This window comes from Caloenas nicobarica, chromosome 2 (assembly GCF_036013445.1).
Source record: "Caloenas nicobarica isolate bCalNic1 chromosome 2, bCalNic1.hap1, whole genome shotgun sequence".
NCBI classification, from domain to species: Eukaryota; Metazoa; Chordata; class Aves; order Columbiformes; family Columbidae; genus Caloenas; species Caloenas nicobarica.
The window spans coordinates 62,585,207-62,603,792 of record NC_088246.1 but is presented as its reverse complement, the minus strand read 5'-3'; the positions used below and the strand labels follow the sequence as shown (position 1 = coordinate 62,603,792).

Sequence of the window (18,586 nt, the reverse complement as noted above, 5' to 3'; positions counted from 1 at the left end):
GAGAGCGATAGCTGGCGCGAGCGTGTGCGTGTGCCCATGCACATTTCCCCCCATCTTCCTAGGAAATGCAGCTGTCATGTGAGTTGTAAGCTGGTCCCAAGGCATGCCCCGAACCCGCCTGCGTGCGTGTGTGTGCGTGTGTAAGCAAAGGCAACGCCTCCTCAATGGTCGGGGCTTTCAGTCAGACCTAAAGCAGACAGGACTGTAGACAGGAGTCCAAAAAAGGACACTCTCCGCGAGCTTTGCCTGTGTCTCCGCTCCCGCTGCCAAGGCAACACCCCCCCCCACACACACACACTTTTTCTTGAAACAAAAAGCACACAACGTGCAGCTCTCTCAGAGCCGTACCCCTCACAGCTGACTTCTAAGAGGTGCCCGTAAACCCCCAGCACCGCCGCGCCCCCCGGCATCGCCGCGCCCCACCGCCCGCCCAGGCCTCCGTGACCGAAACCTGGATTTGGCGAGGGCCGGCGCTCCCCGCCGCTCCGCGCCGCTCGTTATTCATGGCGCGGGGCGGGCCGGCAGCCGCGGCGCTATATAAGGCGGGGCCGGGCGGCATTGGGGCAGAGTGGCGGGGAGTGGGGGTGGATAGCAGACGGCAACGAGAATAAAAAGAAGGGAATATTGCTTTCTTAATTTATTTTTTTCCTTTCTCTATTTTTTTCCTATTCACCTGCACTCTTTCTCTTTCTTTTCTGAAGCCTTTTTGGACCAAGTTTTCTTCAGACCGTCTGGGCTTGGCTTGTTTTTCTGTTGTTGGTTTGTGGGGTTTTTTGTTTCCTTTTACAAGGCTTTTTTTTTTTTTTTCTTCCCCTGAGTGTTGTGTGTGGTCAAAAAAAGCGTCAAGCCAACTGATAGAGGCGCTCTGCAGGGAGGAGCGGGGGAAAAGAAGGAAAAAGTTGCCTTTGTTGCTAGCGGGCTCTTAGTACCTTCATGTGATTAAGGGCAGGCGGCTGAAGAGAGGGTCGACGTGCGTGTGCCGGCAACGCAGCTCCCCTGCCTGCCTGCGCGGGTAGGGCTACGAGTGACCGGTGGCTCCTCTCCCCGCAGCCCCATCAGAGGCGGCGCGGACTGTGCGCTCCGCACCGCTGCCCTCCGCCCGCGACGGCCGCGCTCCTGCGGGCGAGCGGCAGCGTGTGCGTGCCGGCGCGGGGCTCTGCCCGTCCCGCTCCCCGGCCGGGGGTGCGCGGGGGCGCGTCCCGGCGGCCCCCCCGTCTGCTGGTTGCCATGGTGCCGCGGCCCGGCGTGCTGTGGGCAGTGGCGGCGGCGACGCTGGCGCTGCTGGTCCGGCGGGCGGCGGCGGCGCTGGCGGGGCCGGTGGTCCGCTGCGAGCCCTGCGACGCGCGGGCGCTGCAGCAATGCAAGCCCCTGCAGCCCGACTGCGCCGAGCGGGTGCGGGAACCGGGCTGTGGCTGCTGCCTCACCTGCGCCCTGCGCCCGGGACAGCCCTGCGGCATTTACACCGAGCGCTGCGGCGCCGGCCTCAGCTGCCAGCCGCGGCGGGAGGAGGCTCGGCCACTGCAGGCGCTGCTGGAGGGCCGCGGGCTCTGCACCAACACCACGGCGGGCAGCAAGCTGCGGGCCTTCCTCCTGCCGGGACCGCACGCTGCAGGTAAGGGGGCTGCCTGTCGGGGTGGGAGGCGAAGAAGCATGACGAGATCGCAAGCATGCGTGCCTCTATCTTTCCTTGTTCGCTGCTTCCTTGCCTTTTTTTTTTTTTTTTTAAGTTAAAAAGTTGTACGCAGCAGGCCTGGGGTGGAGGCGCCGGCAGGCTTGCAGCAGACCTGCTCCTCCGGAAAGGCCCCTCGCTCGCTGCCTGGCGGCTGCCGGTCCGCGGGGGGTCCCAGGGCAGCCACGTAGCCGAAATCGTTTTGAAGGCGGGGTGCTTTTGACAGAGGAAAGGAAGATTTTCGTCATATACCTTTTTCTAATGTATGTGTTTTCTTTTAACACCGATACTAAGAAGCAGCTCCTCGCAAAAGAGGCAGAGCTGCTCTCCTTAAAAAAGAAAAATATTGAGGGGATGGGGAGGGATTGCACGTTGCTCTTGCGGGTGCGTGGAGCTGCCAGGCAGCAGAGCCTGGATGGAGAGAGCGTGAAACCGTGGCGATCTGCCCCCGGTGTTCCTGGAAAGAGGCTGCGAGAAAACTGCAGAGTGTGGCCTAACTCCTGCGCTGCAGCGTGGCTAAGTCAGAGGAATGCTAAGCACAGAGGGGAAAAAAAAAAAAAAAGGAAAAATAAAAGTTAAATATTTCCTTGGCCTGGGAGGGTGGTTATTCAGAACAAAGCATTTGCATAGCAGTATTTAAGAAGACATTGGTGTTTTGCCTGCATTGCAAATAAATCTTTGGTCACATGAGACTTTGCCATACCTTTTACATGTCTTGTAAATGAGACGTTCACAGAGTGGGTTTTGTTTTGTTTGAAGAGGAAGGGATGGTTGGAAAAAGTTCTGTTAGCCACGCACATTTGGAAACTTAAGACAGGGAAACTTGGGATTCAGATCAAGAAGGCACAGTCCCTCTGTGCAAACATTTCATTGAACTCTTTGCCAACCAACAGCAAGTATGTTAACATTTACTTAATAGAAAAGTGTGTCAAAAGGTATTCCACTGCTTGCATTTTTAAAAAGCCAGGAGTCTTTTTGCTTGGTTGCAGTGATTCTTTCGCCAGCCCCTCCTTAGCTGAGGAAGTGACACCAGCGCTCCAGCTAACTGGCTGCTATGAGAGTGGGAGATGCCTTATAATAGTTACTTGTGCTGCTCCTTAACTGTGATAATTTGAATGGTGGGGAGTTCAGAGGTTCTCACTGAAGTTTTAAATCTCAGTGGAACATGGAGCAGCTTCCTTCGTCATATGAACTTGGCTCTACTTACTCATCTTTTACGCGAATTGGAAACAAGGAGTGTCTCCTCCATACTTGAGAGTTCTGTTTAATGGAGGGGTACTGTTGGAGAAAGAGAATGGTGAAGGCAGAGCTGCACTGTGCTGAAAATCTTTGTTTACAGCCTAAATAGTCAAAATGCCGAGTTTGTGTTTCTGCATTCTTGGCTGAGGGAGAACTTGGATTTTGAAATCAGTAGGAGCTTTGATTTCTTAAAAAGTGCAAAGTAGGACTCTTGCAGTTAACATTCAAGGAGTGAAGGTTGCAAACCTGGGGTGCGAGAAGGAAGAAGTATGCTGAACCTGTGTGACACATAATGCCCTCTCTCATGAGGACCACTTGACTTGGAGCTCTAAATCCAAAACTCCCTGGTACATGCCCTCCCTGAGCAGCCTCACATGATCTCCCTTACATGCAGTTGGGTCCTGCAGGACATGTTACACACTTGGTTATTCCTTGTTTACAGAAATTGCTAGAAATTGGTATGGGGCGGTGTACATTGCAGTAGCTTCTTAACAGCAACTGTAGTAGGCCACTGACTTTCCATTTTTTTGGGGCACTAAAGTGTTAAGTAGTAGTGTGCATGTGCAACCTTTCTAATCTGGTTTTGAAAAGAACAAGTAAATCTCATAGCAGTTTTGTTTCTGTTACAAGGGTGTAAAGCTAACATGACACCAAGTTTTGTGAAACTGAGTTCATGAAATATGGTTTATAGTTTAAAATGTGGCATTATGACCCTTGCAAATTGAAGTGTAAGAAGTGCTATTGAAACGTGATGGTCTACCTAAACTGAAATGACCAGCCTGGTAGTTATTTAATGGATATTAGGAATATTTTCTGCTTGTTTTTAGTAGAGGAGGCAGTCTCATGAACAGGATTGACTGCAGAAAACCTAGTAGGCATAGTATTTATATTTAGGAGATTCAGATTTATAACATTGTGTTAATTTCTTGCAGACTTCATTGAGAATGTGGAAAAAAAACCCCACCACTGTTAAAAAACGGGACATTAAACCACCAAAAAGATGTACAAATACCACTGAGAGACTGAGTTAAACCCACAAAAGCCAGGAAATTTAGACTTAAGTCTTAAACTTCCTTAATTCATTTGCACAGGGAGGTGGATTTTCCTGGTCAATTATGTCCATTGCCAGCAGTGGCTACACGGAAACCACCAGTACCAAGATGTTAACTCAGATTATTCTTCCTCCTTCCCTGTTCCTGTGTGTTGGCAGTACCACTGTACTGCCTCTGAACTATTTAGAGTCAATGGGCTATCTGAACGTGGGCTTTCAGGTTTAGCACTGAATTTCTTGGCTTTTGTGGTTTTTCAGTGAGCCATCAAGTACAATTTTAATACAGATTTCCAGGATGTTCTCTGCATGTCAGTTATCACTGTGCACTCCCAATATGATTTCCTTAAAAAAAGTGGCCAGCAGCCAAGGCAGCATCTAGTGGGAGTTAGCTGCTTAGCTGATAGGAATATCCAAACTTGAAAAATTAATTCCATGAAGGAAATGCAGCCAGTTAGTTACACTGCAGGAGTCTACTTAAGGGGGAGAAATGCAGTGTAGATAAATACCTCAGAAGGTACAGGAACACTTGGCTTATGCAGTATTTTGGAAAAAATGTGCTTCTCCTGTATGTTTGTGAATGGTAGTTTAAAGAGAAAATATTTTTAAAGCTCATAATGAAAGCAGATGTTTGTCCTCTGACACAGTTACAGAATGAATGGCATTTTTTTGTCCAGTACCTTTAAAATGTACTTTGTACACCTAGAAATGTTTCTGATTTTAATAGCAGAAGAATGAAAATGTGCTTTTTACTTTCCTGTTCTCTATGTTGAATAAAATTAAGAAAGTATTAAAAGTAACTATCTAGAAGCATGAAACTCAATGTGGTTAAACTTTTTTGTATTAAGTCCTCTTTAAAAAAAACAAAACAAAACTGTCCTGGGGAAGACGGAGGCAGACCTACAGCCCATGAGTTACCCAAGCCAGCTGCGTTTAACTGAAGTTGATTAAATCAGCTGTGGGTCAGCAGTTGCGAAGGGAAAGGCTCAGCGCTCCTTGCAGAGCTGCTGTGGGCTCCCACTGTGCCACCCTGCAGACCTAGCCCCTCCTGCTGGCAGGCTAACCTGCAGCAGATATCCAGGGGCAAAAACTGGGGTGGTGGTGGCTTGCAGCAAAGTAGAGTTAGCCAGTTTTCAGGTGTTGGGCAGTCAGCATGGGTGGTGCAATGAGGTACCTTGTGAGGCTGCCGGGAGCAAGGGGATGCTTCAGTTACAAGAGTCATTGCTTGGCAACAGGAGTGCTGATGCATGCAGAATGCTAAGTTGTCAATCTTTTTTATATATTGCTATTTTGTAAAGGAAAATTAAGCATGTAGACTGATCTAGTGGCTTGTTGCCCTCCCAGATGCAGCTGGCACTTGATTAACCTTGTTTCTTCGCTGCATTTATTCTTCTTGAAGGAAATTCCAGTGATTCAGAAGAAGATGACCGGAGTACCAGCAGCATAGAAAATCAGGCCATTCCAAACTCTCACAGGGTGCCAGATTCCAAATCTCATCCTCCACACATCAAAATAGATATCATCAGGAAAGTGCAAGCCAAAAATACACAGCGCTATAAAGTGGAATATGATTCGCAGAGTACAGATACACTGAATTTCTCTTCTGAATCCAAACAAGAGACTGAATACGTAAGTACTTCTGTCAATGGAAAGGCATTTCCCAGCATGTGAGTGTGCCTGTGAATGTATATGCATGTTGTGCATAGGACAAGAGAAATAAATTAACTAAATAACTAAATGGTGGTAATTTTAGCCATTTAGGGTATTCTGGCTGTTTAACCGCTAAAACTATTGGATCCACAAATGGAGACAATCAGCAGACCAAGCAGATCATGTTCAGAAATATGGAGGCCTAATGCAATGATGTTTACATTGATACAAGTATAATTTTCAAGTAATTTCTTAGAGAGCGAAAGTTCTTGTTCCATCCTGTAATTAACACACATTTGTGTGAGTGGAGTTGGGACAGGTTTAATAGTGTCATAATTAAATTTGGTTGCAAACAGCATAATTGGATTGCAATAATGGAAAAAAAGCTGTTTCATATTCAGTGTAGTGGCACTGTGTTCACACTCCATGGCACAAATAATGGGAGATAAACTTAGGTTGGGTTGAGGATTAGGATCTTGACTGATCAGCCATTGTTTGTATGACATGCTTAACACCACCAGCACCACCTGCAGTTATCATTTGGTACCATTGCCTACATGCAAACGCTCACCACACGAGCTCATGAGCTATTGCTTCCTACCAACTGTGCCCAGTGGATTTGCAGGGTGATTGAAGTGTGGTGAACCTGATGGGAGAATAATTCCTGTTCCTGGACATCCTGGCTGATAACCTGGTGGTTATCCTTATGCCTGTGCCAGCTGGCCTAAAAAAAATATGTCTGTATATACTTTGGCTTTTCATCAAAACAGTCATGGTGAAACCAGACATGGCTTCCCATCTGAAAAAGGTGATTTTGAAACCTGTATGAGGAGGGAAGTTGTGTCTGAAGAGAGTGTGGCCTCCAAGTTAACACAGCAAGGGTGGTGAAGCTGCATGTTTTGTTTCTCGCCGATGTCCAGTTGCCTAGTAAAAACACTTCAGTATCTGCCTTCCAGCATGTCCTCTTCCCAAAAATGTGAAGTAAACTGCCTACAGTAAAAGAATGAATTTTGGTAGCTCTGAGGGAACAGGGTTCTGGTCTTGGCTAGGATGAACGTATCTCTTATGTGGTAGGTGGGCCTCATGACCAAAGGTGCGCTGCCTTATCAAGGCTGCTGGTATCTGTAAGAACCAGAAATAAGTCCACTGAGGACAGGAGCCTTTGTCAGCAAATGCCCTTATAGCTGTGTCTGCATGTTGGCTTTTGATATTGATATCTCTGACTTTGGAAGCATGCTTCAAAATAATAATTGAAAAAAAAAAAGCTGCTGATCTTTTTGTAGGCCTAATTTGGGACTACGTCTTTCAATGTGTGTTATTTGCAGCCAGCATGTCTGAGCAGTTTCATTTTTTTTTTTAAGGAACCACCAATAAGAGCAGCAATTTAAAGTGCCTATTTAGAGCTTGTGAGATTGATACTGAAAGAAAACATATGAAAGCAACAAGGAATGTCTTTGCTAACCAGGGAAATAAATTTTAAATTCCAGTAGAGCTGTAGAGTCTGTATGCTTTCAGACACTCACATGAAAGGCACTTTACATGAGTAAACTATTAATATTACCACTTGAAAGTATAAATGTTGTTACTTCACTAATTAAAAATTGCAGCAGATGAGTCTTTATGTTGATACAGCAACTTAAATGTTTTAAATCCATGCAACTGTGCAAAAGAATTTTTTCAGGTCTCTGCTGAGGAAGCGGGCTGGTGGGCTGAGTCAGTAATGTGCCCAGACAGGAGTGTGGCTAAGCACAGAGTTTGTAGGCTTTGACTCTTGAATCCAAATCCCACTGCTGACACTGACTGCCTTCTTGGCCTCTGGCAAAATGTGAACTTTTCCACTTCTGGTTTTCTGACTGCAAAGTAGGGCTTGTAACACTTCTTACCCTGAAAGGCTGCATTGAGAAATAATTAGTTGGTGCTTGAGACATGTTCTTAAAACTGCTTCTGGAAGTTCTTTTTGGCTCATTGTCCTAGAGCTGATACTCCCTATATTGTTGTCAGCCTTTTGCAGATGGAGAAGGTGAGGCAAAAAGTGGCATACTCATCTAATGAGAGTCTTGTGTGCAGCCATTCCTTTGCATGGCAGCATGTGTTTGGTCCAGCTGAAATTGAGAATTGCTGTCCAAAGTTCCAATATTTTTATATATGTGGATACGATATGCCGAGCTACTTGTTTTCAATTAACTCCATTTCATTTAAGCTTTCAAATCCAGCAGAATCACAAAAATCAAATGGTATTAGGGAAAATCTACGAAGTGGTGTATTTCCAGTTGCCTACCTTCATATTTTCCCACTTGGTGCAAGGCTATTTTTTCCAAACCCAAGTTATGTTATATGTGATTGATTTATGTACTGGTTAAGCCTTCTTGTAGGTATATGCGGGTGTGATTTGAACTGGAAATGCCAGTCTGTGCCTCAGCATAGCGTAGGGCCTTCAGTGTTTAGAAATCTATTTATCCTGAATAAAGCAGAAAGTCAGAATTTTATCTGTGAATGGTCTGCCTTTTGACATATCCAGCCACCCCTTTGTTTTAATGGATTTGTTTACGTTTGGGATTCTTGCCTTTTAAAGATTTATTAACTCTTGTGTAAAAGACAACATTTGGGAATGAACCTTCATCTGTTTTCTAAAACATGCTTGTTAACAGGGTCCGTGTCGTAGAGAAATGGAAGACACTTTAAACCACCTAAAAATCCTGAATGTCTTGAGTCCCAGGGGTTTTCATATTCCAAATTGTGACAAGAAGGGATTCTACAAGAAAAAGCAAGTAAGTACAGTCTCGATCATGTCAATGAATGCACTTCACCTTTTTTGCATCTTTGCTGAAGGATCTTGCCAGCAAGGTGCATTATGTATCATTTTACAGAGAAACTAGTTCATTTCCAGTTTTAGGACCTAATCTGATAGTGCCGAACCTTGTCAAATGGGGACAGTGTTTTTATTTTGTGTTGGTCATGACAACAGATTCATTTAAGAAACTTCATACCTAATCACACATGGGTTGGCTGGTGTCCTAGATACTAATGCCCTTTGGTTTAAAAAAAGCAGTGCTTCTATAATAACCCACAGAGCTAAATGCTGCACTCACCATATGACTGCAATAGATCAATGCTTTGAATTGTAAATAGCGGCTTGAGAGTTCCTAGAAGAACTTCACTGGGTCATATTACAAAAAGCAACTTGAGAAAGGTGTATATCTGTCCTTTATGTGCTACACAGATTGCTTCCAAAATCCAGGTCATGTTATCATGAAAGTGATACATCTAGTAGTTACTCTGCAGCAAGGATGGCTTCTCACCGCTCTGGGGTTCTAGGGTTATGACCTTTATTGACGAATGTAGACCTAAACTGCAGGTATTCATGCTTGCTTTATGTTGGGTTGAGCTATGGCAGCATTCTCCATTCAGTGCTGCTCTTGAAGCCTATTCAGGAACTTGGAAAAGTGCAAGACCTGCCAGGTTATTTGCTTAGTGTGCACGTGACATCTAATGCCAGTGTTTAAGTTAGTGACCTGCCTCCAAATGTGTTTTTTGGTATAATTCCAAAATTTTCTGAATTCAAAAGTTTCTTTTTAAGATATTCTTCAAGGCAAACTCTCTGTAAGGACAGATTTTGGTTTTGAACCATCTTGTCTCTTCCATTTGGGTTTATACAAGTCAGCCTCTCTGGGAACCAAAGGAGAGGCTGGCTCTGTGTTACTAACTAATGCAGTTCATTGGTTTGTGGTGAGAGGTCAATCTCCGGCCATGCAACCTTGCTTAAGAAATGGTATCTCTGTTTTTTGGCTTCCAGCTTTCTTAGAAAGAGTCTTTCCCTTTCAGGTATTCCCTGGAGCTCTGCATTAAGCTGGCAGTGTCAGGTGGGGCATTTGCAGTAGGGGTGAGGATTCCAACCTTTCCTTCTGCCATCAGCCCAGCATTGACTGCACTGTTTGACCTTCTTCAGTGCATGCTGCTGAGCTTGTCTGTGTTCCCCAGCTTTTCCTGAGCAGGTGGTGGCAACTCCCAAGCAAGGACAGAGTTTCCTTCTGTTATCTGAAGTTTTGAAAAGCCCATGTCATTCATGTCCCACTGTGTGTAAGCCAGCAGAAAGCAACGGTCACATCTCATTCTGCATTTGTTCAGAAAATGTCAGTCTGCTGTGTAGAGGGATGCTGGGATCGTATTTTGTGCCTGTGCCATGAAAGCGTTTGCTTAGCTTCTCTACAACAGCACATCATTTAACTGCATTCAAGACACACAAACATACTGTAGCCCTTTTCGTTCTCTAGGTATTACAGAAAATCACGGATTGGTATTTACTTTGTTCAGTAGAACTTCTCTTCATCGGTCATAAAACTCTGAGGTTTTTGCATGCAGTCTCTGGCATGTCTATGTAGTAAATCTGATCCACAGTAAGCATGTATTAAAGTGCCTTACTTTAAAGGATGACTGTACATCAAAGTGCAGTCATAGATCTGCCAGTGAGACAGAAAAACAAGGAAATACAGATGGAAAAAAAAATATGAAAGACAGAATACACTTACCTAGTCTTTGTTCCTAGAAGCTGATTTATGAGAATAAGGTGTTGGTGTGGAGCAAAGACATGCTTCTGCCCTCTGTGTAGTATCTGTGCTGCCTGGAGACTTTCAAACTGATCTAGGAAAGATTCCTGCACTATGTGCAACAGCCCATCCAGTCAGCAAACATAGAAGATGAAAGGGCAATTTCATACCTGGCCAGCCTTGTCAAGTGCTGTGCCAATTTAGACAGGTCCGGTAGTTTCAATGGTAGTTTCAGACAACTTGGGATCTTGTAGGAAATGCCCACAAATGGAGCCCATGTGAGTAAATATTTTAAGTGAAACGCAGTTGGAGTGCTTCTCCTGTAAATGGGCCTAAATCAACCCTGGGAACAGGCCTTCATAGGCAGGGCTTACAGAGGCAGGCTGCTTCTCACACGAACAAAGTACAAACCCAAAATAATGTATTTTAGTTGCCCTTCTAAAATTAACTCTTAGAAAACAACATCAGTTGGAGAAGTCAGTGAGTCCTGTCCTGACTGTCCAAAAGGCAATGCAACAATTGTGTTGGTTAGGTTTCTGTTTTGGAGCGTCAACATGTAGGCCTGATATTTTAGGTGCTGTGACCAGGTATCTCATGCCATTAGCAAAATGGTAGGCTATTGTTTTTATTTCCTTCATTACTATTATTAGCAGCATTCAATCTGTAATTCAGTTATATTCTATCATGACAACAAAATTCAGAACAATATGTTAGGAAATAGACAGTAAATCCATCAAAAAATGAGTGTGAGGTAGGAATTTTAAATTCTGGAAACAGCTGCCAAAACCACTGCCTAGGGTGATAATGTAGATACATGTGTGTCACAGTTTAACCCCAGCTAGCAATCACAACCGCAATAGCTGTTTGCTCACTCCCCTCACCCAAATAGGGGAGAGAATCAAAAGGGGAGAAGCTTGTGGTTTGAGATAAACACAGTTTAATAAAATAACAACACAGTACTAATATACCACTACTACTTTTATTTTCTATTTTCCATTAAATATATATATAAGATACTCAATGCAATGCCTCACGAACTCTGTCTGCACTGAGCAGCCAGTTCTGGGAAGCGAGCACCCTGGTCCCAAACAGCTGATCCTGAGAGGAGAGAAAAAGCCAGAAAGGCCTACAGGTCCACTGCAAAACAGCAGGATGGCAAAAGGCCAAACTTAAACTCCTGAATGGAAGTCAACTGGAACAGAGCAGAACTGGAATGGGTCTCCGTTTCCCTTTCTCTAGCTGGAAAACCTGACTCTAAATACGAACTATGATGCTAATGGCATGAGATATTCTTCTTGATCAGTCTGGATACCAGTCAAGGGCTGCCCCATATACACCCTTCCTAGTTGCCTCACACCTGGAAGCAGAGAACTCAGAAAGACCTTGGCTTCCAGGCAACAACTAAGATAACAATTAGCTTTTACATTCTCTTTGCTCCAACTCAAAGATGCTGGAAAGTTACCTGAGGAAAAACATTAATTCTGTATTGAGGTCTTATGTCCTTCTTCTCAAACTGAATCCAAACAATGACTGCACTAGCTATGCAAAATAAAGTTTTCTAACTGCATGAAGAAAATTAATTTGCTTTCAGTCAAACCAGCACAGTGTGTGATGGTAGGAACCTGATAAATTATCATCACCCTGGAAAACTTACTCAGGAGGCATTTCACATGTTAGTATATTCTGCCTTCCTGGTCACCTATTCTTCCTGTCAAGTTGAAAGCAGTTATTTTTCAAGACTTTTGTGGATATCTAGAAATTGACTTTTCAGGAACAACCATATGGAGTAATTTGCATATGTGAAACAATTTTAAGAATGTAAATTTATCAGGATATAACATGAAAAATATTTCACACCTTGTGTTTATATATGAGCTTTTAAAAAAGCAAACCTATTAAAATTTACAATTTTTTGTCTTAATAAATCATGTGTAAGGTTGTACTATTCAACTGTGGTATATAGGTGTATTTATATGGAATAGGTTGATACAGGCATGTTTCTGCCTCAAGCATGGAAAAAAATGTTTTGATGAAATTAGAATTATTATATGGGGCAATTAATAGAATTGCCCTGTATTTGTATACTGGAGCCAGATACTCACTTAAATGTGAGCTGGCATTGTTCCACTGAAAACAGAGCTGGGCTTAGCGGGAGCCAGAATGGCCCGAGGTATATGTCAGTGCTGTCTGCAGTCTGTTCTGGGAGACCACAGTTGTAGCTCCATGGAGATATCTGGGCTGACCAGGAATTCAATGGGATACCATATGCTTTGCTGTGCCTCACGAATGCCTCTGTGGCACTTTGTGGAAGGGAGAGGGGCAGGTGGCATGGAAGCTGGCAGCTGGTGTTTCTTATCAGATGTTATTACTGACTCCACTGCTTGGGCAGTTTTCCAGCTTTCTGGACTTGTGAAGTCATACAGAAGAGCTGGGCAGTGCCTTGAAATATGTCTGAAGTACAAAATTCAGATGAATAGATTTTTCTTTTTTTCTATATGAACTGTGTACTACTTCTTTAAGGCAGTGTACTACTTCTTTAAGGCACGCAAGCTAGCTGCTCTATGATAAAAGCATCACTTTTGAATCAGAAGTGCCCTACTGCTGAGGAGATTGTGAAAAATTGCATATTGAAAAAGGTAAATTGTTTCCTCACAGAGTGTTACTTCAGCTTAGAGCAATCTAAGGGTTTTGTTTTCCAAATGGGTTGTCTAGAAGAGATTAAAAAATATTAGTAGTAGGAAAGGTGTTCCTTGCAGACCAACTTTGTGTTGCAGTTAATTCTGAAAATTGATTATGCAACTGTAAAAAGCAATCAGAACCTCCAACAAAATGAGATAACTTTAATTGATCTTTTGTTTTAAGGTGATGCAAGCCTATGAATCAGTATGTTGTGTAACATGCTTCATATAGTACTTCTAAAAGGGGAGGCTGTGTTACTATTATTAGCAGAAGTGTAGTTTCATTGCCAGAGCACCAGGCTGGCAGCCAGAAGCCCTGTGCTCTAATTCAGGCTCCATCTGTGACTGCTCTCTTGGGCAAAACAACTCAAAAACTGCTGCCTCACTTTCCTTGTCTGTAAAATTTAAATTGTGCAAAGGCTGTTGTTTGTGAATTGCTCAGTTTTGGGCCTGAAGAATTTAAGTCACTAAATGTTAATACCACTTAAGCTAGAGTCCAGTCCAGTTGCCACCAAAATTGAAGGAAAATTTCCCATTGACAACAGTGACCTTCAATCAGTCATTCATGAAAATCCTGGAGAATACACACAAGCTGTGGTCAGGCTTGTGAGACAATAAACATAAGTTGTAAAACTTAGTTTAAAGACTTAGTGCAGAAAACCAGCTGAACAGTGAACTAGAACTCAAATGCAGCTAACTATGTAGTTTAGCAAATTATTAATGTAGCTGTTATCTCAGTAGATTTGAACTTCTTCACCCTCTCCTAAAATAAGCTGATATGATAAGCTTGATCTTGTCATCCTGCTGCCATGCATTCGCATAGGGCTAACGCAGAAGGCCCGCAAATTCAAAGAGAAGGCATTGTATTATTTCTGCATTGGGTTTGTTACTCAAAAATATATCACAAGAGTAGATTAATGCACACTTAACGGTGATTAACATTACCTCATTTACTCTTAAATAAACAAGATGGAAACTTGTTCAGAAATTCGTGTCTGATGTGTGATCTGCTCTCATCTCACAAGTGTCTAGTGAAGACTGTCTACCCTCCTCCATGCTGCCACAAATTAGTTGGCTCAGGGGCCAGTGTGCTGGTGTAGGCTGTCCCAAGAGTGACCCATATTCACAGTTCTGTCTGAAATACCACCATTTTCACCTGAGGTCCTAAACTAGACACAGAAAGGGTCAAGTACTTTGGGCAGCATGTGAAGCCCAACACTTGCTTTATGGTTCCTTGTATACCTGCACATGGAAAGGACAGTTGTGGAAGCCACTGCCATATCCATGTGAGAGACACCTATTAGACTCTGAAGAACAAGCAGTTGCACAGTAGTGGCAATGTTTACCTGACTTGTACCAGCCTCTGAAATACTTGAATTGCTCCGAGTGTGATCTCGGAGGCAGCACTTGTTCTGCTTGCGTGATAGCCTTTACAGTGTTGAGGGCCATAAGTGGCTTCAGTCTAGCCTATCTTCGTTCATGTTGGCGACGAAACAGATGGAAACCTCAGTCTTTTAAAAGCTAGATATATTTGTGTCATTGATTCCTTTGTAAGTCTGTCCTGGCTAAACACCCACTTCTGTTAGCATTTGCAGCAAATCCTGTATCACCAGATCTTAAAACTTGAGCTGACATGGAGGCTATGTCTTGGCAATGAGGTTGACCATGGCAAAGCAAGGGAGGCATTCTGTGTCCTGGAGACATGTCTTTCAAGTAGGTGAAAACCTCACAGGGTCCCAGAGGTTCACAGTATGTAACTGTGTCCAGAGTTGCATACTGAATACAACCTGCAGCGCATCATCTCCTTTAGTCTAGTTGTTACCATTCTTGGTTTCTTGGGGAGAGCATTGCCTACTTAGTACATACTAGAATTTATGATGCATTTTTACTGCATTACTGTTTCTAAAGAAGTTCAGTGTCTTTGCCTGTCTAGTGGTAGTTTCAGGTTAGTCAGTGTTGCAGGCAAATCCACCAGAAAACTTCTAAAGCTGACATAGGTTATAGAGTAGGATATAAGCAACCTTATTTATAGGGAAATACACATGTAAATTCTAGTACACCTAGCAGTTGTTGAAGTGGTAACTCCATTATAGAAGGATTATATATCTGTTAATAAATGTCAACTACAGTATTGAAATTCCTCCAGCAAACAGATGCAAGCCAAGGGTGTTTATTGCTGCAATGGCTGTCTTTGCCAGACCTGTGCTTTAGCATAGAACAATCCGTTGACTTTCTTTTCCAAAGATGGGTTGCAGTTGTCAGCCTGTACTGTTGTAAGTAGTCCTGGTATTCAAAGGGGGCAACTGTGCTGCCTAATATAATAGGGAGTAGTTCATAATGCTCTTTTCTGGTAGTTCTCAAAGCAGTTTTATTATGGAGTAATTAGAGCCAAAGGGGTTGACGGGCAGAGGAGGTAAGCGTTTGTTCTAATACTTTTTAGTGGTAATAAGTATTCTGTTTGGTTCTGTTCAGATGTGGCCAGCAAGTGGAAGTGCAACTCTCAAATAAGCAGGAATCCCTGCTATATAACACTTAAGAACAGAGAAAACAAAAATAACGCAAACTGGGTCTTTTATTCTGTTTCAGTGTCGCCCATCCAAAGGCCGAAGGAGAGGTTACTGCTGGTGTGTGGATAAATACGGACAGCCACTTCCTGGGTATGATGGGAAGGGAAAAGGAGATGTTCACTGCTATAACTTGGAAAGCAAATGAGGGCTGGATGCCAGCTCTTCTGGCATCTGTGCGTGGCCGCTGGACTTCGCAGAGACCTTGGAGGGGCTGGGCACACACTGTTGACTGAGTTGCACGTGGAGTGACGAGCTCTGCCTCCTGCAGCGGATGGGGAGTCGCAGTCCCTGTGGATGCTGCTGCAGCTGCACCCTGCCACCAGCACGCGTCAGGCTTCCTGTGGGACGTGTAGGGAGCTCTGAATTCCCATATAAACCTGCACTATTGATACCCAGAGAGAGAGAAAAACAAAAGGCACTTCAGAATAGAATCAGGGAGTCTCCACTGGCTTTTTAAAGTATGGCCTGTGACCAATTCGATCCTGAAAGATACTTTTTTTTATTTTAAGAATTTATAGATTGTAAGCTTGTAAAAGTATTAAAGCAAAACCAAATCAAGCAACAAATAAACAAAAAACTGAACAACAACAACAACTGAAAAAAGCAAGAATTTAAAGGTTAAGCTTTTTGTACAGGTCTGACGGGAAACTTATCTTCACGGGTAAAAAGTTTTATAAAAATCTCAAATTTTTTAAGAAATGTACTTCTAAAAGAAAGACATGGCTATTTTTTTCTGTAAAAGTTAGTATGAATATTCTGTTAGTCTGTATTTAATATAATTTTTTAAAAAATAAACTTTATTTAAATGTAACGTGAATACCAAATACTACACAATAATTCTAGTGTATACTTCTGTATACAAAGAGAAAGTAAGGGTATGAAATGATTTACAAATACGTATAGATCCATATGCATACACATGGACTTACTCTAGATAATAGAATTCATGGAGTGAAACAAATGTTTCCAGAAGAGATATGGTTTTGTTATTAGATGTAGCTACAAATACCAAGATTTTTTTTTTTAATGATTTTATTTTATTGGTATTTCTAGTGTACCCATCACTGAATTATGCCACTGGAAAGGATAACAGTTGCACTGAAGCTCTTGGTAAAGCATTTTTCTGTCTGTCCTTCGCTTCAGTTTGTGCAACAGGGCTTAAATTTCTTCCATTTCCTGCTCACATTAATATAGAATATTCATGGCCAAAACATTGCCATTACAGTAGCACCCTTTCTATTTGCTTATTTATTTTGAAAAGCTGTATCTATTCTGTGTTGTCTTGGTACACTCTGCTAAAGCACATACTCTGTCTGAGGAACTCCTGTTTAAAACAATACTGACAAGATGGGGGGATTGTGGACTTGGGTGTTGAGACCTGTGTGCTTCGTTTATGCTACACAGAACTGCTGCTTGCTTTCACTTTGGTAGAAATGATTTGCCTGCATCTAAGCATACAATAAGAACCATTGTGTTTAAATATTTAAACCAACCGTTTGCCATGATGTTATATGTTCTTTTAATCGGAAGAGAAGTGATTTGGTTTTGTTCTGGTATGTGATGCTTTCACATGAGGAAGACTTTGGCAACATTTTTTTTTGAGACTGATTGTTTACTGAACTTCATGACAAATTCTGTATGACAGTGAAATCTGGATAAGGAAAAGTGGCCTGTGAAATGTAACATCTCTTTGGAAAGTTATGCCATATTTTGTATATGTATTTATTTATATATTTTATATAAATATTTTATATATTTATATAAATATATAATATATTCTTATATATGTCACTATAAATGTTTGATGTCACTGTATAAAAAAGGAACCATCAACACTGTAATTTCCTGTTGGGTTGGGAACTACATGATTAAGGGGAGAGGGTTTCCAGCTGATGGGGCCAGGGGTTGTGCTGATGGAGGAGAGATCGTGGGGCTGAGGAGCTCATTCCTTTCCTGCCCCAAGAATTACAACCACTCTTCCTGCCAGTGATGACAAATGTCTTGGAACTCTGACATGGTAAAGTTTGGATATGCAGCTTGCCAGGATCAAGACAGTCAATCACCATAAGTCAGATGTTTAACGCCTTAACCCTGAAATGTATTAGCTGGACAGCCCTGTGTGCCTTGTGCATATCTTCTTAATTTCTATCTAATGAACTGAGTTTGCGTCATTGTCAAAACTGAAATTTTTTAACTTTAGAGTAAGGAAAAAAAGTATATGTGATACTTACTCCAGGCTAATAGAGATTTCCTGACAGATGGTTACAGAAAGCTTTGTGAGGGCAAGATTTGTTGCAATATTTTTACTGCTAATGCAAATGTAATGCCTGCAAAGATTTGTTGGCAAAAAAATAAATGCTGGGCCTTTTTTTTTTTTTCTTTTTTCAAAGTTGTAAACCAGTTCCTTTCAAATAATTTCACAGAGGGAAGAAAGTTATATATACACCAATATTTGGGCATGTAACCATAGATATGAAAATAAGGGTTGGATTCATGAAAGTGAGTATTTTGTGGGGGGTTTTTTAGTTTCTCTCTCATGAGCCTCCTGAAAAAGAAAAGCAGCTTCTCACTGAAGAAGCTAGATAGCTGCCTTGGAAGTTACATTTTGCCAGCACACAAGAAATGTTTTAACAGCCTGTGGCAGTATTTCTGATTGGTGTATTTTGTCAGGTTTTAAAGGGTTTTATCTTTTGACCTACCATTAAAAAGAAATAAACATAGAAGAAGTTGGCTAGTAAAGGTCCTTAAGTGATATTAAATTCTCTAATTTGTGCAGAGCACCAACCTTCTAAAAAAATACATCTCAAGGAATTCAAACTGACTCAAGCAAGCAATCTGTCACATGAATTATGTAAGAAATTGTATTCAGCTCTTTTAGTGGTACTAATGGTTTTCGGTATGTAACAGAAAACAGCCATAAGGAGGGGGAATAAAAGCTGGGGGGGGAATGTGATTGTGCAAGTTGGTTTGGTTATTTTGCTTCTAACAGATCTCTTTAAGACAAAAACTGTCTAAAAAATAGCCAAAAAAAAAAATCTCACCTGTAATTTAAATCTTCCCCTTTTTCAGCAGTTGCCTTCTAGACATTTTTTATGAGCACAGTTGCTTGCACTGGTGTTGGATACTTTCCATTGTCTTATCTGATGTTCTTGGCACCTGGCATTCTTGGCATGAAATGCAAAATAACATCA

The 18,586-nt window shown here is 42.4% G+C and overlaps 1 protein-coding gene across 1 annotated transcript; it reads left to right on the top strand.

The window, feature by feature from the left end:
- The first annotated feature begins 578 nt into the window (after positions 1–578).
- Positions 579–18,316, top strand: IGFBP3 (insulin like growth factor binding protein 3). Its single transcript, XM_065630128.1, has 4 exons — positions 579–1,612; positions 5,356–5,585; positions 8,255–8,374; positions 15,415–18,316. The coding sequence occupies exons 1-4, from the start codon at positions 1,228–1,230 to the stop codon at positions 15,538–15,540; spliced, it is 861 nt and encodes a 286-aa protein (XP_065486200.1). The 5' UTR covers positions 579–1,227; the 3' UTR covers positions 15,541–18,316.
- The last annotated feature ends 270 nt before the right edge of the window (positions 18,317–18,586 follow it).